Raw genomic sequence first — 26046 nt, 5'->3', positions numbered from 1 at the left:
TTATTTGAAATATACTGTGATCAAATTCTACGACATCTATGCTCACCTTTAATTAGTTTGTAGAGTGGTCAGCTAAAAGTCATGTCATTATGATGTAACGAGTGCTTCTGTAAAATGGCTGAAATTAAAGATACATAATGGAGAGATTTGGGTACGGCGGTCAGACATATCATTCATGGCTGCTGACTTCCCACATGTGAGTGTTATAACCTTTAGCCATTAATCCCTTGGCATGACCTGTTCAGGAACGCGTATGTGCCTGAGAATGGTGCAGCCATGTTTGTTGTGGGAGTGCATGCTTGCAGGGTCGGACTGGGACAAGAAATAGGCCCGGTCACCCAAAAAATGTGGCCCACCCCTCGCCTCAAAAAAGTGCCCACCCCTCACCTCACGACCCTTGGCTTCTGATGACATCACCAGAAGTGATGTCATTTAACCCCACCCCAAATTGACATCCCAGAAAGCGATGAAACACGACCTTTCACCACTTCACAAAACAGTAAGTGGCATCAAATAGCATTGTTACTAAGTACACTAAATTACTGTGAATCCAAGCAGACGTCCAAGGCCAAATGATAATATGTTATTGTATAGCACTTACGCTTAAGCTCTTTTTTTATAGAACAAATATGCATACAATATCACCCAACCTGTGATGGTACTCATTTATCGACCTAAGAAGGAAGAAAGGCTTTTTGAAAAGAAAAAAAAAATGTGGAAAAAAATATATATATTTTTTCATTTTATTTTTCTTCCTAACCGGCCCAGGCATGGCACGAAACCAGCCTCCACTCCCCAGGGACGATTCCGGCCCGGCCACGGGCCGAAAGGCCGAGGGGCCAATCCGACCCTGCATGCATGTGTCTGTGATGGAGCACCTGTTTGTTGACGAGGAGGCGTCCAATTTAGAGACAATAGTCAACGGGCCTCGTTATGAGGTTGGCAGTAAACTGCTGGTTCTGCCGCACCAATGATTCCACCGACAGATATCCTGGTGCCACCGGGATATCACAAGTTGCAGCGGAACGGTTACCCCGGTCACTGAAGCAACGGCATTGTTGCTAAGAGTTAATATCAATGTAAAGGATATTTGTGCCGCACACTATCACCACCGGAGTAGTACCCTGGTGCTCTGGCGGATCTGAAAGACAAGGGTTGTAGGTGAGGGATTGTTAGTGGGATAACATTTGGAGAAGAGCAAGGGAGCTGTGATGTACTGTTGGCAGCTTCAGTTTGGTTAACACTGTTTGTTGATCTTTTTGGTGTGGTATTCAGTCCGAGTGCATCGTGTGCTGTTGTGTGAGGGTCTTGTGTGCTTTGTTTGTGCGTGCAAGTTGCTGCAGTTTAAGAGGTATGGTTGTGTTTAGTTAGAGTGTGAGTGGTGTGTGAAGAGGGGTGAGGTTTTTGGAAGTTTTTCAATGGTTACTTAGTAGCATTGTTGTCCTGAGATCTGTATACATTTCTATTATGTGCTTTCGGGATTTGGACAAGGCTGTCTTCCTTTTAGTGATATAGTTTCAGCATGATAAGGCTGTCACTCATCTCTCTGTCATTATGTAAGGTTAGCTAGTGCATTTCTATCTTCAATTTGGCCAGCCCCTACATCCCAGGTTGTGGTTGGTGCAATCTACTTGCGACCTACGCTAGTACCCAACGCCATGTCTGATTGGATAGGTTGGTAGTTTGCCTTTGTGTTAGAGTTGTTTGCTATTTTTCTGTCCTGGTAGGAATGTCGCTCGTAGTCAGTTCTACCTAGCGTTGTCTCTCTTGTTCTTGTTAGAGTTTCTGTTCTTTTGTATTCCCTGTTTGATTGTTTCAGTTGTTTCCCTCTGGTTCCGAGGTATTGAAGAGCCAGGTTTTTAGTAGTTTTCTAAACTTTAGGTTGTCTTTGGTATTTCTTATTCCTTTCGGGAGGTTGTACAGGGTTTTTGCCGCCAGGTGGGAGAAAGAGGAGCCCCCTAGTTTTTTTCTGGTGTATGGTTTTGGTTCCAAGTTGATTTCATTGCTTGATCTGAGGTTTCTCAATGGCTTGTAGATTGTTATTCTCTTTTGTAGGAATTCTGCTCCCTGTCCATTAATTGCAGTGTGTGTTATCCACATTGTCTTGAACGTAATATGTAGTTTGATTGGAAGGCAGTGTAACATTTTTAGTGCTGCAGTGATGTGATCTCTTCTAGATAGTTTGAGGAGGAATCTAGGGGCTGCATTTTGGATGCGTTGTAGTTTCTTCAGGAATTGTTGCAGCATCCCGAGGTGGAGGTTGTTTGCGTAGTTGATTCTTGACATGAGCACAACGATTGTTAGTGTTTTGTGGGTGAAGGACAGGAAAGGTAGGATTGTTTTTGTTGAGTGAAGGAGGAAGAAGCATTTCTTCATTATCGTGTTTTCTTGTGGTTCTAAGTTTAGTGTGTTGTCCATTAGGACTCCCAGGTTCTCTGGTAGAGGTTTCCTGGTAGATGTTGAAGTACAGTGGTGATAGTGGGGATCCTCGTCGCACTCCATAGTCATTAATTTGTGGAGCAGATTTGAAGGGTTTTATCTTAACCGTTTCAGTTCTGTTTGCTAGGAATGATTTAATCCAGACTAGTGCCATGTCCGTTATACCTATAACTTCTAATCTTTTGATCAGGGTGTCATGGCTTACTGTGTCAAAAGCTTCCAAGAGGTCAAGCAGAATCAGGGCTGAGGTTGTGTTGGAGTCAGGGTATGTTTTTAGGTCGTCCCAGATGAATAGGAGTGCTGATTTAGTTCCTCTTGCAGGTCTGAAACTGGCTTGTGCTTGGTCTAGTAGCTGGTGTTTTTCTATGTGTTCCTGGGTTAGTTTGTATATGTATGTTTCGGGCAGTTTTGCAGGGTAGGAAATGTTTTAAATCGTCCTGTAGTTGAAGAGGTCTTCCATGTCACCTCATGTGTTCTTAAGAAATGGTTTAATATATGCTGATTTGAAGGATCAGGGTATGGTCCCTGTTACGATCAACAGATTAAGGAGATTTCTGTAGTATTCAGATGGCAATGCTTGAGTGAGGATTGATTTATGGCTGTCTGGGGGGCAGGGATCCGTGGGCAATCCTGCTTTCTTACTATGTTTTACCAACTTGACGAATGTCTCTACTGATATTTGCGGGAAGTTTTGGAGTTTGTGCTCTGGCTCCTCGTTGGATCTGGTTGGTTGTGTGTTAAGATTGGTCAGTCTGTTTTGTATGATTTATCGGATGTCGTTGATTTTGTTTTTAAAATGGTCTGCCAAGTTGTTGCATAGTTTCTGTGAAGGTATTGGAGTGTTGTTGCAACCTGGTGGGCTTCTCATTTCATTTATGATGTTGAACATTTCTTTTTCAGTGTTGGTGGCTTTGGTGATTCTGCCTTTTGAATTTCTATCTTTTACGATTTGTCTCTGGAACTGTTTTTTTTTTATCTTGGTCATATTCTTTTTTCCATTGGTCAAATATATGTATTACAAAAAGGATTGGGTTTTCAATCCCCACTCCCAAACTACAGAAGCTGAAATGATTGACCCTTCCCCCATGGTTGGCACGGGCACCTGAATAGTAATAATACAGGTAACCAGGTGGCAGCCAATGGGGAGAAGACGGAGTTAGGGAAAGCGGATTGAATGACAAAGGAAAGATAGGGAAAGAAACATACACATATCCTACTATATTATTGCCATCCTAGCACAATAGAACCTATAACCTACATTTCCTAGCCTGATCTCCTAGCACCTGTCCGACACTCTCCAGCGTATTCCGGACATCCTGCTGATTCTGGTTGTCCAAAAAAATATAGTACTTAACTCAGTACTTGGTTTACACATAAATGCACATACCACATATGGGTTAGTTCTTATCACATGAATGTTACCAGCTCTTATTCCCAGCTGTTAACACCACCGTACACATAACATAGAATGCAAAGCTGGAATGGCACAAAACAAAAAGGGAATCCCCTTCAGTGAAACAAACGTAAATTCATGGCCCAGCGGGCAAGCATAAGCAACAAACAACATAACATTGCACATACAACTGTGTTATTAGCACACATCACCAAAACTCTTCTGGTCTGGCTTTTAACATTCTCCATATAGCATGTGCAAAAGTTCATAGGGGAATTTCCCAATGCGTAAAGAAAAGAAAATGAGCGTTCATTTCACTATTATTTTTCATAAGCATTTCCTAAACCCCACTGCGTTAGAGATTCAAATAACACCATCAAAGAAACAGTATTTAGCCACTTAACTCACTGTCTGGACGCCTCCCGAGGCAGTCCGGACCTGTAGAGATGACACGGACACTCAACAACACCGCCCCGGGATCATATACCTCTTGCGAACGAGACCACTGAGCGCTGGCAAAGCAAAAACCTACTCCCTCCGGGGTTCCTTCAGTGTGTTCAAGTTCATAGCATTTCTTCTCCTAGAGCTGCAACCCACCGTCCCCCCTGCTGTCCAAACATTAATTATCTGCACCAGGGCACGGGTGGTTGGCGGTTATGAAGCCCCTTAATTGCAACAGCTTAGCTGTGGCGCGAACATACACACATGCTGAACTACACGATGAACCACTGCCTGCTGGGAAGTGTAGTTCAGCTCCTGATTCTCACTCTTCTTTCACCCAAACTCTTAATCATGACACCATTCTAGTTCCAGTTTCTTGTTGGGTTTTTTTCAGTAGTAGTGGGGTGACCCATTTTGCCATTCTGCTTTTTCTTGAGGGGGTAAACAGTTTCTCCAGGGAGATGTTTTCAATTGTATCAGCAATCCATTTATGGAGTAGCTCCAGTTTCCCGGCTAGGTCTTCCTTCTCCAGTTCTGTCGTGGAAGGTTTGGTCAGCTCCAGTTGTTCTATTAAGCTGCTTGCTTTGACAGTTTTCCAGTTTCTTTTGGTGGTCATTGGGAGCTTGAGGGGATGGATGGTAGCTTTGGTTGGTGGTGTGATCACAAATGGAATGATGAGATGGTAGCTCCAAAGTATTTGGATCAGCGATGCAGTGGTGATACGTTTTTTCCTGGTGAAGATTGCATCAAGGGTGTGCCTGCCAAGTGTGTTGCTCCTTTGACCAGCTGTTGTAGTTTCATGGTTGTTAGTGTCCTGATTAGTGAGTTTTGTGAGTTGGTGTGTTTTTCTAGGAACCATATGTTGAAGTCTCCCAGAATTATCAGATGCTCATGTTGAATGACTATGTTGGTGATGGTTTCTATGAAGTTGTCGATGAAGGTTGCATCATATGTCGGTGGTCTGTAAAACAGTGTGAATTTAATGTTTGTTTTAGGATTCGCTGATAGGTGTATGACCATGGATTTGCAGTTCATGATGTTTAGAGGTTTGTCTGTTTTTATTTGCAGGTGTTCTTTAAATGCTATTTCTAGGTCTCCTCCTTTTTTTCTGAAGGCATTTGAATTTGTGGCTTAGCAGCTTTGGCGTTTGATTTTGTAGTTATCATCCAGCCATTTTTCTGTAATGAATAGGATGTCAATACAGTTGTCACAGAGCAAGTCGAATTTCTCTGTCCATGCCGAATTTTGACATGGATCTTGCATTGATTAGGTTGCAGTGGATTTTTAAGGGATAATTTGGTTTGTGCTTTGTTATCGGTGTTGTCTTCTGACTAGTGTTTTGTTTTCCTTCCAAGTCGATCTCTGGTTTTAGCGTTGGTACAGTTGTGTCGTCGTCAAATAGCTCTTCCAGGTTAAGTCTTGGGTTTTTGTTTTCCTCAGTTTGTTGAAGGGAAGGTCTTCTTCTTTTGGTGATGTATGGGGTTAGGGTGTTGATCGTGTTCTTATTACATCTAGTTTTGCATGTTCTTCTGCGTAGTTGTGTTTGGTTGTAGGTCTCTCTTGATTCATTCGCTGGGTCAGTTCATTCCGGTGAGTGGTTATTTGCATGGCGATGGTTCTGTTTTTGTTCTTGTTGGAGGGGGGTGTGTTCTGCAGTTGTGGATCTTTGGTGGTGTTTAGTTGGGTTTGTTCTCTCTGCCATTAGTCTTTCTTTTGGTTCAATTTATTTTTGCATCATTTTTGTGATGTTTGGCAGTACGCTGTTGAGTTGAATGTCATTGTGTAGAGTTAGTCTTTTTTGCTTAGTCTGCTGTCTCGTGGGGTTAGTCTGGGGAGGTGGGTTTGTCCGATACAATCTGGGGCTATGTCTGGTAGTGCGATTGCTAGATGACTAGTGGCTGGTTCAATAGATGGCTAATGTGAGACAGACTATGTGTTGGTGGCTGTGGGGAAGGTCAAGTCGTGGTTATATAGCTATGTGCTGTCCCAATGTGGGACTCTCTGGGTGTGACTCAAGGCAACACCAACAATTCTGTAGTGGGCGATGCCGGCTACTGTTCAAAGCAGCATCTCAGTAAGGCACAGGCCAATAATCACAGTACTATCTCTGTGTGACAGGGGCCAATACTTGAATCACTATCCGAATGTGGCACTTTCTGGATGTGATTCAAGGTACTATCAACAATTTTCCCACGGTGCGATGTAGGCTAATATTCACAGTGCTGTCCCAGAGAGGTGCAGGCTAATAATCCCAGTACTATTCCAGAGAGGCACAGGCTAATAATCACAGCACTGTTCTGGTGTGGTGCTTTCTAGATGTACCAGTGCAACCTAGATGCAACCGGGGCAGTGCTTCAGTGAAAACCCTGCCAGTAATGGCCAAAACTACTTGCAGGCCTGACCTGCGGGTAGTTCAAGCACCTACCGGCAGACTTATAGTGTAGCGGTCCGGAAAGGGTGCTGGTACGTTGCTACAAGCACCCTTATTTCCGGACTGCCACACTTGTAATGAGACCCAATATCTTCACGGGTCTGTTATCAGTCATGTATGGAGGATATTTTGGGGCCAAAAATAAGAAAGGGGATCTACTTTTCCAGGCAATAAAAAAGAGCAGTATGTCCAAATCTTGCTCTCAAGTACAGTACTTAGTTTAATATCTCCAAGATTGAATACAGAGTCAAAATATGTTCTGAGCCTCTGAAAAGCAAACATGGGGAAAAAAGTAATTTGCAGGTCAAGAAACATGCAAATTCCATCCGTCTAGAGGTCGGGGGAGGTAAGAGTACACCAAGTTAAATCCGGGAATTGGAGTGGGTGTAAGACTGAGTTTGCAATACAAAGCTTTTCTGTAAGCTCAGCTATGGACAGAAAAGCTGTGAATAGCTGGCATTTGAAAGCAATGAGAGTGGGCAGAGGAGGTAGGAGGCCCTCATGGATGTGTGGGGAACAGGCATAGAGGAGCGGAACACTTGGCGAGGGCCTGGAGACACAGGAAAGCATTTTTGTTGCCCGTCTTTCTGATATTCATGGCTATAATATTACTACAGATAGCTGAGGGGATATGTAGTTCTGTATCCACGGCTATTATTGAATTTGTTTAAAAAAAATAGATATTTTTACAGCTCAGTGACGTTGCGGGTGAACAATCACTGCCCATGGTCAATGACCCGATAGGCATCCAGGATTACGCCCAAGCAGTAACAGGGACGGGCCCTGCTTAGCTTCAAAGCGAGGAAGGGGCCATGTTGCCTATAAATGAGCCCTAGTTACATGATCACCTACAGCAACATGGCCTGATGGGGCCAGCCCCTTCCTCGCTTGGAAGTTTGCTCAAAATTGTATTGTCCCGGTCGTTCGGGCATGTATTTTTAAGCATACTGAAATCGATCTTAAAAAAAAGTCCTATGCATCTTACCTACGTTTTCCTCACATTTACACATGAGAAAACAACAGGTGGGTGCCGGCATTTTGTGCTGATCTTACCCAAAATATAGGGACCCCTCTGCGAGCAATGCTCACTCTGGACTGGCCTAAATTATCAAGCTTGCACAATACGCACATACATGCTGCTGAAGGGGTATGCCGCACACTGTACTTGGAGAATGATAGATATGAAATATATAAATATTTGTTTCAATGCAATATACAGTAGAGTGTTTGCAATTGTTTTGTAAGGTAACACCAATCCAATACATGCAAGTCACCAACAGAGCACAGGAACATTAATGCTTTATAATTAAAAATGCCACGCCACATTTAAAACATGTCCAACTGGCTGCACAATGTAGACCAGTGTAGACATGTAATAACATTACAGTAAAGCATGCCAGGCCGCATTTAGACATATACCTAGACTGGTTGCACCAAAATTCAAGTCGAATCAATAACACTCATCAAGAAGAGCGAACACATTCAAGTCCGAGTCTGTGCTGCCTCTAACAACACGGCCAAACTCTTTTAAATCTGCAAGGAACTGATCAATCCTTTTGCGGTCTCTACCACTCCTGTTCCCTCCCAGGCCCTTTTGTATGGCTCTGGCCTCTCACTTCTCCGCTAAACCTCAGAACATCCTCTCCTCTATCTCCTCTACGTCTCCCTCCCCCTCTCTCGGCCCCCTTTGGACATCTCTACCTCTGCTCCTCCTTTCTCGCCTTTCTCTCAGACAACACCTGACAAGGTTTCTAGACAAGTCCGATCTATAAAAGTGTCATTCAAAAAGGTGCTCCGCTGCTCCTCTAGAACCGTCAAGGACCATATTGACACTCTAGCTCCAGCCTTGGCCAATTTCTGTAATCACTCTTTTGCCACTGGAACGTTTGCCTCTCCCCTTAAGCACTTCCTTTTCCTCCTCAAGAAGCCATCTGCCGATTCTACGTCGTCCCCGGCAAACTATCGCCCAATCTCCATCTCCCAGCTTACTCTCCACACTGAATCTGTTGGTTGTCTCCATGACCATCAGTCAGACCCTCCAGCTTATAGCGATTTTGTGATCCTGCTAAGTGCCGCAAAAATGTCAGTTTTGCGCAAAATGCAACGAAAACATCAATTTTGCGCAAAAACAACATCTTTTTTTAAAAAAAATCAAAATAAATCTGCAAAAACTACTGTTTAAAAAAAATTTACTCTGGGTACCGGGTTCTCAAAACTTTTTTCTACGCAAGAAATGAAATGTGATAAAACATCTCTTTACTTGCGCCCAAAAAAGAGCAGCCCAATGCACAATGGACACCGGAATGGGCACATATTATATGCACACCCATTCAGATGTCCTTTTCCACCTCCTTGAGCAAATCAGGTGGCATTTCTGCCAACTTAAAAGTGCATCCCACGTTTCCAAGCAAGATGCACTTTTAAATGTGCCGAAATTGTAGGCAACCCTGCGTGCAAGGGATGTGTGGGTGCCACTGCATGACATGTTAAAATACCGGTATCGTTAAATCCTTACCTCCTTACTACGAGGTCTCTTTGCAGGTTGGGGGATTTAACGCCTGCTTTTTGCAGGCGTTAAAAACCAACCCGCAAAGGGACCTAGGGAGCTAATTACGGTACCGCAATTTGCGGTACCATAATTAGCACCTTCCCCATTCCCATTGAGCCCTATGGGACAAAGATGGAAATGGGGAAGGGCAATGGTGGAAGGGGGAATTACCGCCCCGCCAACCTTGGAATGGGGCAGTAATTCCCCTTTCCGCCAAGGCGGTGCCAGTGTTTTACCGGCAAGAACCATCTGTGTAATGATAGGTTTCCGAAGGAGAATGGCACACATGATGACAGAAGCATCAGATAACTTAAAAGCCGGTCAGGCTCTGGTGAAGTATTGGCATGACCAGAAGGCCAACATGGTTGAGTTTACCCAAGACCAGCACGTTTTAGTTATGGTGCCTACAAGGCAGAGGGCCTTACAGGACAAATAGATAGGACCCTTTAAGGTTGTGGGAAAACTTGGAGAGGTCAACTATCTGGTGCACTTAGGCAATCCTAAGGAGGCCCCCAGGGTCTTTCACACCAATCATCTAAATGCTTATGTCACAAGACCAGAAGTGGGAGCTTTGCTTCTAGCTTCAGCTTAAGAGGAGGAAGAGAGTGAACCTCTACCTGATCTCCTCAGGGTACACCCTTTGGATGAGAAAATAGAAGGAGTTAATCTCTCTTCTGATCTGACACTGGAACAACAGGAGGAGTGCAAGTTTCTGTTAAATCCTCTTGCCTCCCTGTTTTCACTATCACCAGGCTTGACCCCTTGGGGGGGGGACAGCATGATATTCTCACTGGTGACTGTTTACCTGTTAAAAGCAGAGGTTACAGGATGTCAGATAATGTCAGAACCCACATAAAGGAAGAGGTCAACAAGATACTTATCTCGGGGTACTAGAACCCTCTACCAGTCCATGGTCTAGTCCAGTTGTGCTAGTGCCAAAGGCAGAATCAAAGCTGTTGAGATTCTGCGTGGACTATAGAGCTCTAACTGCAGTCACAAAGACTGATGCCCATCCTTTACCTAGGACAGATGATCTGGTGGACAAACTTGGTTCAGCCAACTACCTCAGTACATTTGACCTAACCTCAGGCTATTGGCAAATAGCCCTGACAGACCATGCCAAGGAGAAAACTGCATTCTTAACCCCAGCAGGCCTCTACCAGTTTAAGGTAATGCCCTTTGGACTAAAGACTGCACCTGCAACATTCCAAGGGATGGTTAATCAATGTCTGATTGGGATGGAGGACTTCTGCATGGCATACTTGGATGACATTGCAGTGTTCAGCCCTACTTTCCTATTGAAAAGGCTGGTGGCAGTGGTTTCACAATGAGCTACCCTGATTTTTCCCGACCCTGAACACCAGTAGGTAATAATCATAGGAGCCATGTTTTTCAAGATGGCGCCTTAAGCCCCTTTGTTTAAACAGGTCCCAGTCTTCTTTTTTTGCTGTTTCTTTTTGGAAAGGTCCTTCTAGTGTTTGTCTCTGCACGTCAAACCAGGTTTGGTCCCTTTGTTTGTGTGCCTTTGGTGGGCTTCACGACTGAAGACCGCCTCTGGCGTCTGAGTGTCTGGGGTGGGCAGGAAGTGAGGGAGGTGCTTAGTTCTTAGTCTTCTAGGAGACCCAAATGCACCCTGGCGTGATTGACTGGCTGTCTGTCCCGCAGGGACAGCCACCCTGCTGGGTGAGTGACAGCTAGGCTGGAATGCAAGGGAGAAAACTGTTTAAAAGGCAAGTCTCCAGGACTGGAAGGCAGAGTCGACCACTAGAACGAAAAAACCGAAGACGAGCTGGAAGAGGACGGCTGCTACAACTCCTGGAACGCTGGTTTGCCCGGTGAAGCCCTGCTACAGGTTCAAATTGCCACACTCCATTCGACAAAGAAGCTCCTTCAAGGACGGCTTCTTCCTTTGAGTTGGTGGGACCAATCAACTCGTAAGACACCGGTGTACCATTCTCAAGGCTGGTTAGGATTAACCATGGAGAGGGACACCAGTTTGTGTTCTTGGATCTACAGCTACTGGAACTGAAGTAACTCCATCTTGTTTGCTTTCTTCAACGATACCGTGCAGTGCAGTTGTCCCTCGACGTTCTCCCTCTTGTCCCCACGACTGAGGCTCAAGAGCAGCGAGATCTGCAGGACCTGCCAGGAACCACGACTTCAGCAGCATTTGTTTCTTCATACAAAAGGTACTGTGCCAACCCGATTGAGAGAATGCCACTCTCGCTGTGAAAGTTTGTGAAACTTTCCCAATTTATAGGCCTAATCAGCTTGTGACCCGACATATGATTCCTTTTTGGCTAATCTACGTCTAAGAACTTTCGCAAAGACTTTACCATTTGATACCAGAACTGCTCTTTCCTATCCATAACACTAGCCCATTGACTTTGGCCTGGCCTATTGACTTGAATTGAACTCTTCTGGTGAACTGAAACTATTTGCACTGCCTAGAAAGTATATGTGATCTATTCTACTTACTTTTGTCCTTTTTGCTCACTGCTAAGTAACTGATCTGCCGTTTTGCTCCTATTTCATGGGAGCTCAAACTGTCTCAAACGTGTATAGTTTTGTATTTAAGTGTATGGGTATATACTATTAAGTTTCCTTCTGCTGGTGAAATGTTTTCTAAATGATTGTGTAATGCATTAATAAGTGTTTTACCAAGAAACCTTGAGTATAAGTGTTTACTTGAACCACTGTCATTGAACGTCCTTTGTGTAACTACTTGTACTGCTCATATTCACTCTTGAGATAAGCCTGGCTGCTCAGCTCGCTACCAAAAACTGTGTGGTACAGACTTATACCAAAGGTTGGTTTTGCTTACACCTGTAGTCCTATTTGTGTGTAGTGGTCCCAGAGGGTACTCCATGCAATACTGCCTAACACCGCAAACACAGAAGGCGCAGGGAGGGGGGGTGTCGGGGTCACAACCAAGGGGAAGGCACAGGAGGAGAAACAAGTTACAACAGTACAACAGCATCTCTTGTGAGGTGTCGGACCTAGAGAGTGGGAAAGATCTTAATGGGACATAATTAACAATACCACAGTTACCACAATGTAAATTCAACTTTTCTAAAAAAGGGGAGAAAAGGCCTAGTTTTTAACCACAGCAGGAAAACACCCAGATTCAATTTACCTGATTTGTCGCATCAGGTTGAGGGCTGCAGGCTTCTTGCTTTCCCAGCAGACACCAGCAGACACCATCTGGAGCTGCCACACTGTAGCTGTCCTTAGCCTCTGGGTCCTTTGCCAAGGGGCTGCCAGGTAGGGGCTGCCTGGAAGTCACCCTGAAAAACGGGCCCGGTTCTCCAATGGGAGGTGGTGCGTAGAAGGGGATCAGGGAGCGAGGGAGAGAGGGATGAGAGGGAACAAACAGTTAAGGCACTGAGGAGAGCAACAATGAATACAATTTAAATTAAATTAAGTAAATGAGGGTGGAATCCCAACTAAAAGTGCTGCAGCGTTAAAATGCTGATAGCAAAAAACTATTAAGTAGGAGCCCTGTGCCTCCAAAGCACGAAGAACTCACCCCAAACACGAGGATCCAGCAATGGAGAACGGAGCCCGTGGGGAACAAGACAACAGACGGACACAGGCCCATTCTCCATTGATAGGCGGTGGGTGGGAGAGAGGGAGGAGGGGGAACAAACAGGGAAGCTGGGCCAGGAAACCAGGCGCTGGAGCACCGAGGAGTGCAATAATGAATACAATTTAAATTAAATTAAGTAAATGAGGGTGGAAGCCCAACAACAAGCACTGCGGTGCTATACCACTGATAGCAAAAACCAAGTAGGAGCCCTGTGCCTCCACTGCACGAAGCACTCACCCTAGCCACGAGTATCCAGCAATGGAGAACGGAGCCCAAGCAGAATAAGATAACAGGGAGCATTGAGTGGTACAGGATGCAAATGGCGAGATTGGGATGAAACTAAACCCATAACCCATCCTATACCCCAGCCCATCCTCTACCCCACACATCCTATACCCCCACCCATCCTCTACCCCACACATCCTATACCCCCACCCATCCTCTACCCATCCTCTACCCCATTCATCCTCTACCCCACCCATCCTCTACCCCATTCATCATCTACCCCAGCCCATCCTCTACCCCACACATCCTATACACCACCCATCCTCTACCCATCCTCTACCCCACCCATACTCTACCCCACACATCCTATACCCCCGCCCATCCTCTACCCCACACATCCTATACCCCCACCCATCCTCTACCCATCCTCTACCCCATTCATCCTCTACCCCACCCATCCTCTACCCCATTCATCATCTACCCCCACCCATCCTCTACCCCATCCATCCTCTACCCCCACACATCCTATACCCCCGCCCATCCTCTACCTCACGCATCCTATACCCCCGCCCATCCTCTACCTCACTCATCCTCTACCCCACCCATCCTCTACCCCATTCATCATCTACCCCCACCCATCCTCTACCCCATCCATCCTCTACCCCCACACATCCTATACCCCCGCCCATCCTCTACCTCACGCATCCTATACCCCCGCCCATCCTCTACCTCACTCATCCTCTACCCCACCCATCCTCTACCCCATTCATCATCTACCCCCACCCATCCTCTACCCCATCCATCCTCTACCCCCACACATCCTATACCCCCGCCCATCCTCTACCTCATGCATCCTATACCCCCACCCATCCTCTACCTCACGCATCCTATACCCCCACCCATCCTATACATGCACCCATCAAGTAACTATGGGGGTGAGGTCCACAAAATATTGAAGTCATGGCAAACATTTCTTTTGCATTTTTTCTCATTCTTTTAGGGAACAAAAATGTCTAAGTAATCTTCACAGATAACAATGACTTTCCAATCTTAAAAACATAAAATGTAGTGTATGTGATTTGGTTTGCTCCTAAGATTACAATGTTTGGTATATGTCATAATGGGAGAGTGAGATAAAGGTGTAATTTAGTGGCATGCTCGAATACGTATAGACACAGAAAACTACAGCCTTTGCTGCAGACGTTCTAAGCATTTCTCCCGTGAATCGTGTTACAGAAGCTTTGCTCTGGTATTAGTGCAATTTTGCACATTGTAAGCACTGGGGCACAAGTGCAGTAACTATATTCTTTAATATATTCTATTCTATTCTAGAGAGTTTTTTTATAGCGTCAACACGTCCATAGGCCTCAGGGCAATCACAAACAAACAAACACAAAGGACAGACATACCAGCAAGAAGAGTACGCTAGGGTAGGGCAACAGGAAGGCAAAAAGAAGGGGTCTAGATTCCTCCTCCGTCTGCTAGGCAAGATTAAATGCAGTACCCTGTGGAAGACTGCCCCAGCCTTGTCCTCTTGGCAATAGTTAACCCAGCCTTTGGTATAAGCATGTACTACACAAGTTGGTAGAGGGACTGAGCAGCCAGGCTTATCTCAAGAGGGGTCACTGTGAGCTGTAGGTTTGCAACATAGAGATTCACAGTGACATGTATCCAAATAAACACTTACTCTCAAGGTTTCTTGATTAAAGAATGATTTATTAATTTAACAGTCAGTTAAATAAGCCTTCCTTAGAAGGGAGCAAATATGTAACACTTTTAAAAATATACTTCAGAAATAGACTCTCAGTTTCAGTATATCAGTAGATACCCATTTGGGATGGCACACAGACACTTCCTACACACAAAGAGGTGACTTAAATAACTACGACACTGTGGATATTAATATATCAATGGTACATTTAGAGCATTACTGAGTTTGGTGTCAAAAGGAAAAGGGTTTTGGGAATAAAACAATGGTTAACAAACATTCTTAAGCAGGTAAGTACTTTTGAAACCCGCAATGCACAGTAAATTAACCCTTTCCCAGCTACACAAGTTATGGAATGTGTGATGTTTGTTGAGGGACAGTTAACACACAATGTCAGAGGTTAGAAGAGTCTTTCAGGGACCCAGGACAGCCAATGTCCATTGAGCAAAGTCTAGGGGAGCTGAAGCACTTCTTGAAGGTAAGTAAAAAGTCTTGCATAATGTTTGAGAAGTTTTTGTAGAAAATGAAATCACTATAGGGCCACAAGCTGGGAAGCTTGTGAGGGGCAAAGCTGCAAGCAACACTGCAAAAGCAACCAAGACAAGCCTCAAATGAGATTTAGCAAGGCTATGCAAACAAGAGGCAAGTCCTCTTAGTTTTACAGTACCATAGGTCTGAAGAAATTGGTTCCAGCTGGCTTCTGTTGCTGTGTAGGTCTACAGATCATGTTGTTCCTGAGCCTCACTTTTGGGGACAAGAGGGAGGACGTATGGGGACTCCTGCACTATGGTTTGAAGGTTGGCGGCAGAAATGGGCAAACTTCAGATCAGCAGCACCTTGCGGTTTTAGTTGCTCACTAATAGCACCACTGTGGTTCTCGGATACATCTGGGGTCCAGCATGTTGAGGTGGCTCAGGCTTGGTCAGTCCTGCTTCCTGGGAGTCCGGAGGATCTTCCTAAAGCTCTTGGCCAGATTAAAAGCAATGCACACAATCTGGTGTTCCTCTCCCTGGCTATTCGGTTCCAGCAGCGACTGCAGTGGAAATTCAACCAGCTCTGAGAGGATATCCATGTGGCTTACTTTGGAGTTGATTGGTCCCACCAACTCGTCGTCCTTGCAGGGCTTCTCTAGTCGAAACAAAAATGGAGTTTCAGTACAGCAGCAGGGCTTCACCAGGTAAACCAACAGTCCAAGAGTTGCAGCAGGCATCTTTTTCAAGTTCTTCTTTGGATTCCTTTGTCCAGTTGTCGACTCTGCCTTCCAAGCCAAAAAGCCTCAACTTTTATGCAGGTTCCTCCCATTCATTCCAGACTAGCTGTCAGTCACCCAGCATCGTGGCTGTTCTTGCCGGACAGCCTGCCAGCAAATCACCTAAGAGTGCATTCCTGTATCCTAGGAGACTAAGCACAGGGAGTTTAGGGTACCTCCCTCGCTTCCTGTCCCTGCCATACACCCTCGAGCTTCCCGCCTAATAGAAAAGGGAAGTTCATTCCAGACCCTTGGGGCCCAGATATTAAAACCCAGGCCTCCGAATCTCTTGAGTTTAAAACACGGCTGAATTAGGAGATCCTCTATATTGGACCATAATTGTTCGCCTGTGCGGCAATTTCTTGATCCGTGAACTAAGGTAACCTGGGGCATCACCTGCTAGGCATTTATAAACCAAGCAGGATGCCTTAAAATGAATCCTCTGACAAAGTGGGAGCCAGTGTAGCTTCCTATGGGCATCAGAGATATGACCTCTATGTCTGATGCCAAAAACAGCTCTGACTGCCCCATTCTGAATGGTCTGTAGCCCATTACAATAGTCCAGTCTAGTGCTTATCGTGGCTGTGGCTATCATGGTTCTATTTCCCTCTGACAGATAGGGTTGAATCTGCCATAACAATTGCTTCATATAAGTGCATCTTGAACTCAAGAGTGACACATGTTTGTTGAAATTCAGCTTGCAACCAAAAACAACCCCCAAGGGTTTGACCTGATTGGAGACCTGTATTCTAGCACCACCTATTACAAATGCCTCATATAATTTTGCACAAGACCAAAGGTGCACTTTTCCCCTGGAACTAATACAGAGCAGCATTGCTTTTGCTCTGGTGCAAAGTATCAATGCCATTAAATAACAGGTTTCCTATACTCAAACATGAGGTCTTGCATTCAATTTATTTTTTTATAAAGTAATGTTATGCATCTTAACTTCTCAAGTAGTCTTCTTTTTCCCAAAGAACAAATACACCAAATATGTGATTTGAGAGAAAGAGTAAAGTCTTGACTCATCACACCATTGAATCAAATGTATGAAACAGCGACGTTGCATTCTCTCTCAAGACTATATAAGATACATAACACTGATTTATAAAACAGAAGTTGAGTGTGTTTGAGTGTGGGACACCTGTTATTTCTGTTTACATTCGTGATTTAGGGCATAATCACTGTACCATACTCACAGAGCCGTCCAATATAGAGCACCCGGGTGCTTACCATATGTCTAGCTGCCCAGTTTTGTTTTCATATCTATGATACGAGCCCTGGGCATGCAGCATCCGAGCAGAACTGGATTTGCACACCATCATAACACACGTAGCAAATATCAACAACTCTTGCACATTTAGAAGAGCTGTTAAACAAATGAAAACGAGCGTCATACATAGTAGAAATTAGATTCACTAAGTCACAAAGGTTTGGGCCTGGCTTCTGCAAATGCTAAACGTTGGTGGATCTTAGCATGTTGGAGTCTGGAATAATAGTAATGTGGTTCTTTCTCATGCCTCTGAACATGCTGGTGTCAGGTATAATAGTAACATGGTTCTCTCTCGTGGCTGTTAGCATGCTGAGTCAGGTATAATAGTAACATGGTTCTGTCTCGGGGCTCTTAGCATGCTGGAATCAGGCACTTTCTATGTCCATATAATTAAAGTCAGTGATTAGATTCCAAGTCTAAGCTATTCACATTGGCCGAGGTTTCCTTGAAAGACTGTCACAGAACATCTTCATGTTTTCTAATTCAGCACTTGTTCTCTTCCTCTTTACCTTTCTCTTTATGTTAATCATCTTTTGTGACACTGAACTGTATTATTGCCTATGTAGATATGGAAAACTGCATACCTTGCCCACGAGACCAGTGGTCCAATGAGAGACGAGATGCCTGCATTCCACGGATCACAGAGTTTCTGGCCTATGAAGATCCACTGGGTTTGGTCTTATCTTCCATTGCAAGTTTCTTCTCCATCCTCACTGCTGGTGTGCTGGGAATCTTTATTAAATACCGCAAGACCCCTCTTGTTAAAGCCAATAACCGGGATCTCAGCTACACCCTCCTCCTCTCCCTCATGCTGTGCTTCCTCTGCTCTCTTCTGTTTATTGGACATCCTTCAAAGGCATCCTGCCTCCTCCGACAAACATCCTTCAGCATCATCTTCACCATTGCTGTATCTTCTGTTCTTGGAAAAACCATCACCCTCATCATCGCTTTTAAAGCCACAAAGCCTGGCAGCAAGTTCAGGAAGTGGGTGGGCACCCGAGTGTCGAGTTGTCTGCTGTTTCTCTGCACGCTGGTGCAGGTGTTGATCTGCACCATGTGGCTTGTTCACTCTTCCCCGTTCCCAGACATTGACACCAAATCAGAGACTGGGAAGATGATCTTACAGTGCAACGAAGGCTCTGCCATTGGGTTCTATTCTGTGGTTGGTTACATGGGATTTTTGGCTCTTCTGAGCTTTGTTGTTGCTTCTATTGCGAGAAAGTTACCAGATAGTTTTAACGAGGCCCAGCTTATAACCTTCAGCATGCTGGTGTTCTGCAGTGTCTGGATCGCCTTCATCCCAGCATACCTGAGCACCAAGGGTAGGTACATGGTGGCCGTGGAGATCTTCGCCATCCTGACCTCTGGTGCTGGGTTGCTGGGCTTTATCTTCTTCCCCAAATGCTACATCATTCTCCTGAGGCCTGAGCAGAACACGAAAGAGTACCTAATGGGGAAACACGCAAAGAACTGATGTTTGACCCAGCTACTCCATGCTCAAGCACCATATTTAGAACAGAGCATCATTCGGCACGGCCACTTACTTCACTGCAGATTTCTTTTCTTTGTTTTGTTTTAAAACAGTCAGCGCTGCAACATACAAAACAGAGTCATTTTCAATGACAGCTTAAATAGACGGATCACACGGTGGCGAGCAACACTTACATGAACTTGGACCGCTGCAATTAATTATGATTGTTTTGTGTAGTGAAGGTTACTGCCCAACATGTACGTAATATACAATAGACCAAAATAAAGGACACACAGTAAAACAAATTTATATAAGATATGAAATGCAAGCAGAGAACTCTGCTACCCGAGAGCGCTCTGCCAAACAATACCCGGGCAGAACATTAAGAGTACACACATCGTCAGTGATGACGTTTCAAAATAGGGTACAATTCTGACACTGGATTGGAGGAAGGCCAATGCCATAATGGATACTATAGGAGAGGTCAGATGCTAATTGACCGTATCTCCCCTTCACTCCGGGCACCCGTGGGTGTGCTCGGCCATTCTTCCGCAGTGTGAAGGTCGAGCATAGTTCAAGAAGAGTTACATTTCTAGCTAATCTAAGCTAAACAATAAATATTGGCATACAGAGAATAATGGTGGACATAAACCATTATGTGGATGGGGGGGCCTTTGTTAAATATAGACAGATATACTGGCATTCTGACCCTTGCATTTATGGGGGTATGGGGGAACTGGGCCCCTCTCCCAGGTGCCTTATCTGTGGGATTTGATCTGTAATGTATGCTCCCTGGCGCCTCACGATTCAAATATATGGACAGTTGTTTGTTTTAGGGGAGAATGTACTGCTACACAGGATTAAATATATCAAGGGTACTCTGGTGTGGTTGTTGGGAGGGGTCCTGCAGGCAGTTCTTCAAAGAGAGTGGAGGGCAGGGTGAAAGTGGTCCATGGTCTGGCAGGGAGGGGGTTGAGAGGCCACAAGTAGGTCAGTGGAGATGGATGGGCACAGGGTGTACAGCTTGTGCCGGTCTCACACTCTGCAGTGATCTCATTCTGTCAGTATTCAATACTAGCTGATTGCAACAATAAATGGCTGGACTTTCGTGAGAATGAGACTCGCGCAGAGCTGAGAGGGAGTGGAGGCATTGTGGGCTGTCTGTGCGCAGTGATGGGGAAGGGAGAGCTGACATCTCAGTGGAGTGAATAGGGGCCTAGTGAAAGATGGAGGTTGGAAGGACACAAAATGGAGTTTGTAAATGCATGCATAAATTAGGTTATTGGTCTACTGGTCAATGTTATATTGTGCGTATATGTACGAAGGGGGTGGGAGTGTCTCCCCTCTTTGCTTGCACATGGTCTAGATGCTGCAGGAATGCTAAAGGGGGTGGGACGATGCCACCTCTCCCCAACATTCCCCGCTTTTGTTACTACTAATGTAACGAATACTGTGCCTCATTCCGTCTACGTTCCTCTGCAACCCTTACTGCCTCGTCCCAGGCAGGGCACCTTTTATTGGCATCCAAGCTCTGCACACATTTCTTAGACTTTCTCTGTGGCAGGCATATTCTTCAGGAGTGCATGACAGATACATACAATCCCCATCCCTGTCTACGTACACCCACATCTCCCTGTGATTTTCAGTATCTTAGGTTGTTTGATTGTAGTGTGGTAGAGTTTGTCCACTCCATCCCTGTTTGGTATATTGCCACCAGTGCCCCAGATAAGATTTTAAGGTGGGAGTATTTTACGTATGATGTTTGAAATTAGAGAGTAAATGCAATTTCAAGAGAGTAACAATGAGTTTTCTCCTCTGCAAGAGAGTAAAACGTATCCAACATATACACCCAATGCATACGTAAAGTCAGACCCATAGACAAAAAGAATTGTAGATCAAAGTTGTCTGGCTTGCCTCTAACCATTTTATTATACTTGCGGAAAATATTCTGCCATAAAATAACTTGTGAGTACATGCTACATACACAGCTTCATTTTCAAAATTCTGGGCCTAGAAACTCTGTTAAGAACTACTATAGATTGAGACTAATGCTGTTTCTGCAGATGGAGCGTGAGTAAGCAAGTTTTACAGAACAGAACTTGCTTAGATAGTTTGAAAGAAGTGAACGCAGTCAACAAAACAGTGCTTGGCTAGAGTTTAGAAACTATATAACTTCAAAATCAATTTCTATAACATGTTCCATGTGGTGTTCTCATTGGAAAGATTACACGTGGTCTCCTTTCCTATAATTTAAAACCAACTTCACAAATTCTGAAAATAACATGGAACGCTTCACAAATAAAAGTGTTACCCTTACGTAGAGAAAAGGTAATCTGTTTTGACCACCAAGTATTCCACACATTACTCACTAGCCAGAATCAATTTTTACTGGCTTACATGGTACCTCAGAGCAAGGTAAAACGAGCCACCCATTACACAATCACACACTAAAACATGAAAAAACAACCTGATACACTTAAAAAGCAAGCTAATTATAGGTGTGTGTGATTGACACCTGAAGAATGGAGGTAGATGGATCAGTCTACATTTCAAAAGACAGTCTTATATAATTGTTGCAAACATCTGCATCCACTAACACTCCTGGCCGTACAGTACATGACTGCCCTGTTTCGGTGTGAAGTTTAGTCTCTGGCAAATAAAGTCTCCACGTTCCAACCATGCTTAAGAGGATTGAATATGCAAGTCTCCAGGCTTTCTGTGTCCTTGCTAATACACACACCCATCAAATGGATATAATGCTTTTGAAAGCATCACGGCAGAAACAAAGTACCATGGTCAAGGAAATCTACAAGAATTCAGTTAATTTTAATGTTCTTTTGTCTAGGTGTGTGTGGCTGTGAAAGCCTGACTGGACGTCTTTTCTTCCTTGCATGCCATAGTTTTATTGCAGTAGTTGGGTCAAAGTCCCTAAAGGATTGTCCAAACATAATGATTTTCATCAAAGTGTCTATGGTTTCACTTTTAAGGGAGCATCTGAATTTTGTTTTAATCCTGTTTTGTGTGCTAAATGCACGTTCGCATTCTACACTGGTTACACACAGACCTAAAGCAATTTTGCATACTTTTTCAATATTTGGCATCAAATCACCATGCAGACTAGCAACATGCCTGCAGATTTTGTCATACTGCAACCCTTATAGCTCCCCTTAATCTTACCATGCAACAGAGGAAATTCTTTTTTCTGTAAAGTTTGGCCATCTGATAAAGAAGCAATCTCATTTTCCTCAACATGCAGGCCTTCACTGTCATTCCAGACACGGCCAGCCATACTCAATCCCGTCCATCAGGACGCCTGCGTCCACGGGCGCACCCTTCAGGCTTACTACCACTCACTCCTAACCTCTTGCTTGACTGGCCAACATCCCCTCTTGCATACCACTTGAACCGGATCCTCCCCACACCTTGGCCTTCAAGCCCACCTAACCACCAGGCATTTCTCACTGCACATCACTTCCTCCCTTATGCCAACACCTCCCTATGGCACAACCCCTGGCACCTCACACATGCCTTGCCTGTACCCAGACCCACCGCTACTACTAGCGGGACTCCCCTCTCTAACCAACTTGCATCCCTTACTCCTACAGTCTGGCTACCCAGCCCTCCTGACGCCCGCAACTGGGAGGATCAGTCCATAACCCTTCTGAACTCACCCTCCAACGCAATAGGGTAAAATATATACCTCATTTTCTATTACGAACGCCATCCAAACTCTGTGGCTCCAACTCCCAACTAACATGCCAATTATCCTTCTCTCCTTCTCCCTTGGCACTTTGTCTATGCCTTCCTTTTCATTGTTACAATCGTTAACATGTCAATGCGCATATATACAACCAATTATTGCATTACCAATCATGCGTGTCGCATTTTCACCTCACCACTATCACTCATCACCACTGATATATTAACTATTATCTTGTGAACAATGTGTGCCCAAACATCATGTCTCAATGCAATCATGTATACATATTGGAATTAATGCAATGGGTTTTTTATACCATTATCCACTATTTATGTCACTACACCATGTGCATCACCTAATCACCGAACCAACTCACACAACACAGCCTTGAAAAAGACTAAGGTTGAAACATGTGTCGGCTGTGTTGCCATTCACCATGTCACAAAATTGTCATTTATCTATACAATGATGCTCTTGTTGTTGTCAACCAACTAAGAAATAAATAACGCTTGTAATGACAAAAACATTGGACGTTATCCTTAATACAACTAACTCGGACAAACTGTGATAACACGGACTAACCCATCCGACCAGCGCCAAGCCAACCCACGGTTTTGTCATCCTCACCAAGGCTCCTTAAAACACGCTGCACCTTCAGGCTTGTTCTTTCATCTTTTCTCATTTGGAGGAAGCAGTTGTAGGTTTACTGTGGGTGTACCTGGAAGGCGCTCCTGATTCTGCATAGTGCGAGATGAAGGAGACATTGGGCTTCTACTATTGGGGTCTCTTGAGGTTCTAAACCATTATGCATTCCTGACACATGAGGTATCAGTGAACAAACATAGCAGCTACCATTCGTGGCCTGTCTCCCAGTGGCGCTCATGTTCGAGTACCATCCATTAGACTGGTCCGGATGGCAGAGGTCTTCTACCTTATCCAACCCGAATCCATGATACGTATCATACTATTGCTGTTGCACTTGTTTTCATTTTCTACTTTTTGATAGAAGGGATTGACGTCTAGTTAAATACCTTTTACATAACTTAATTGTAGAGACAAGGTGAACTTTGTGCATTAGAGGGTTGTGGGTGATACACTGGGAAAAATTCAGTATCTATGTTTACATCGGGATCAGTGGTCTGTTGCCAATGCGGGGTATCTGATCAAACATTTGGAGCTGTGGTAAGTTCCTCTTTCCCGTATTAGTTTTCCACCACCCCCACTTCTTTTATGTCTCCCATAATAAAAGAAGCTCCCCAATATATCCCTAAGCCTAACAAAACGATGCTGAATACTATTGCTAAACAATACAAGCCACAATCATAGCTATATGCCGTTGTGACACGTATTCTATTGCTACTGCTATCTATCTGTAGTCTTTGAGTTGTCAGTGGCGTTGTCTCCACCATCGCAGAACAAACCGAAAATGATAAAATTGGGACGGGATTAGTATAAATCTGACGATGAATAAGATGTAAGATGAGTGAAAAATAGGAAAACGCATGGAAAGAGGGACAACAGAAGAGAAGAAATATTTCACATAAAAATATAATCAGTTACTTCACATATGCAACTTTGTATCTCTATATTTACAACTCTACTTCATTCTCTTGTGCTAATATTTTCCTAGTACTCATGAAAGACCAATCTATGGCACCGCTGCTTCTCTTTCATCTCTCTTGCAGTGTTTCTGGTGCTACACTGTTGTGGGCTTTCCTCACATCTGATAGGTGCTCCCAGTATTTCAGTCCTTTTACTTTCACTGCTAGAAGGGTGCAATATATTACCTCATATGGACCTTGGAACCTTGTTGAGTTCCACCTTCTTAAGAAACTTTGAACATATACTAGTTCCCCAGGCATTAGAGGCTTTTCTGGACGGTCAGGTGCTGTTGTTGTGATATCTGTTTCATTTTCTTGTGTGAAGGGTGGCACAATTTGTTTGGCATTGTATCTTACTGCTCTCATTAATTGTGTAAGATACTCCTTGAATTCCTTCCCCAATACTGTTGCTGTTCTATGCACATCTCACATTCTCCTCACTGGTGACAGCAGCGTTTGCATGCGTCCACCAGTTACTATTCCATGAGGGGACAAGTGGTGGTCTTTGCTGGTCTGTGTGCACAACCGGAATAGGGATAGAGGCAAAAAATAGACCCAATTCTTTTTAAGAGTATGGTATAGTTTAGACAATCTACTTTTGAGGAGACCATTGATTTTTCGACCAATTCTGTTCACTTGTGGGTGGTAAATTGAGCACATTTTGTGTTTTATTACCAGTAAGGTTGTTACCTCTTTGAAGAGATTGTTTACAAAATATGTTCCATTGTTGGATCGTATGACATCACATATTCCCCAACATGGGAACACTTCTCTCACTAAAACGTTCACTGTGCACTTGGTGTCTGGGCGGGCACGGTGCCCTTCTTCCACCCAGTGTGAAAAGGGACAGACCACCACAATCAGGTATCTTGCTCCATTGCACCTTTCTCCCATGTCTGAATAATCGATGTGCAGCTCACGGACAGGTCCCACTGGGCGTGGCAACGTTCCTTGAATCATTCCTAAATGGAATGTTTGACATTCAATTGTCATATTGTTAAGATATTCCTTGAGGTTTGATACAAACCAGCCTTCCTGGATATCTGCTGCAATGTGCTGGTTTGATGTGTGGGCTGGAAAATGTAGTTGTTGGAATGCTACTAGTAACAACTCTGCATGCATTAACACTTTTCCTGTGGCATCCTGTCTCCATAGAATATCAGTGGGGGACTGGGTGCACCCTCTTTTTGCCCATAATTCTTGTTCTTCAGTGAATGCTTGTTAAAAAAGATTTATAATTATATGTCATTTTCCCTCCATGTGTCAACCCCCAAACTTTGTGCTGGTGTTAAGACACAATTGACTGATTTTGCCAGAGAAGCACAACCTTCAGCTGCACTCCTCTGGGCTTTTGCTCACTTTTTATGGGGAAACTGACATGCCCTTGAGACAGTCAGTACTGGGAGACTTTGTTTCCCTTAGTCCTTTCCTCATGTTGCAGCTTTTGTGCAACATGTAACAAGTGTGCAGTGTATCTTACCATACAGCACACTTGGGTCTCTAGTAATTTCCAGAGGCTCTAGAAACTCTCGCTGGACTTTTTATGAACTGTGCAGATGTGTCATGGACAGGACTGGTGGCAGCTATCGTTTTGCATTATTTTTAACCCTTTCTTGCCATGTTAACCGCATTAACCGCATTTGGCACGAGTATGTGGCCTGGCTTCAAAATGGCCATGCCACGAGGTTCTTTGTCCTGTCCTTTGGTCATCTTGCACCTTCACCTTCCCCAGGTCGAGCCAACCCAGAACAGTCCTTATTTGGTCATGCACTTTCCCGCAAAAACCAATGCTTTCGTCGACTACTGCATGTCTTGTGTGTGTGCCTCCAGTATGTGGGCTGGGATATCTGATCCCAATACACATCCTGGAAGCTAGAGAGTATGGAGTGCCCTGAATGTCTGGGACCACTGTGGTCCGTGATTGGTCCATGTATGGAGTGTGTGTTTGTGAGCAGATCTCCCATTGGGTCCTCTCCGT

At 44.4% G+C, this 26046-nt stretch overlaps 1 protein-coding gene across 1 annotated transcript in view; it reads left to right on the top strand.

The window, feature by feature from the left end:
- The window catches only part of LOC138568893 (vomeronasal type-2 receptor 26-like), a 29594-nt gene extending 10824 nt beyond the window's left edge, over positions 1-18770 (top strand). The window contains exon 4 of the mRNA XM_069646674.1: positions 17863-18770. Coding sequence (XP_069502775.1) covers positions 17863-18770 — 908 coding nt within the window. The remainder of the gene's footprint in view (positions 1-17862) is intronic.
- Positions 18771-26046: the final 7276 nt, after the last annotated feature.

This window comes from Ambystoma mexicanum, chromosome 2q, assembly GCF_040938575.1.
Source record: "Ambystoma mexicanum isolate Mex_15411 chromosome 2q, UKY_AmexF1_1, whole genome shotgun sequence".
In the NCBI taxonomy this organism is placed as follows: domain Eukaryota; kingdom Metazoa; phylum Chordata; class Amphibia; order Caudata; family Ambystomatidae; genus Ambystoma; species Ambystoma mexicanum.
The sequence above is the reverse complement of the archived record's forward strand: the minus strand, read 5'-3'. Positions and strand labels throughout refer to the sequence as shown.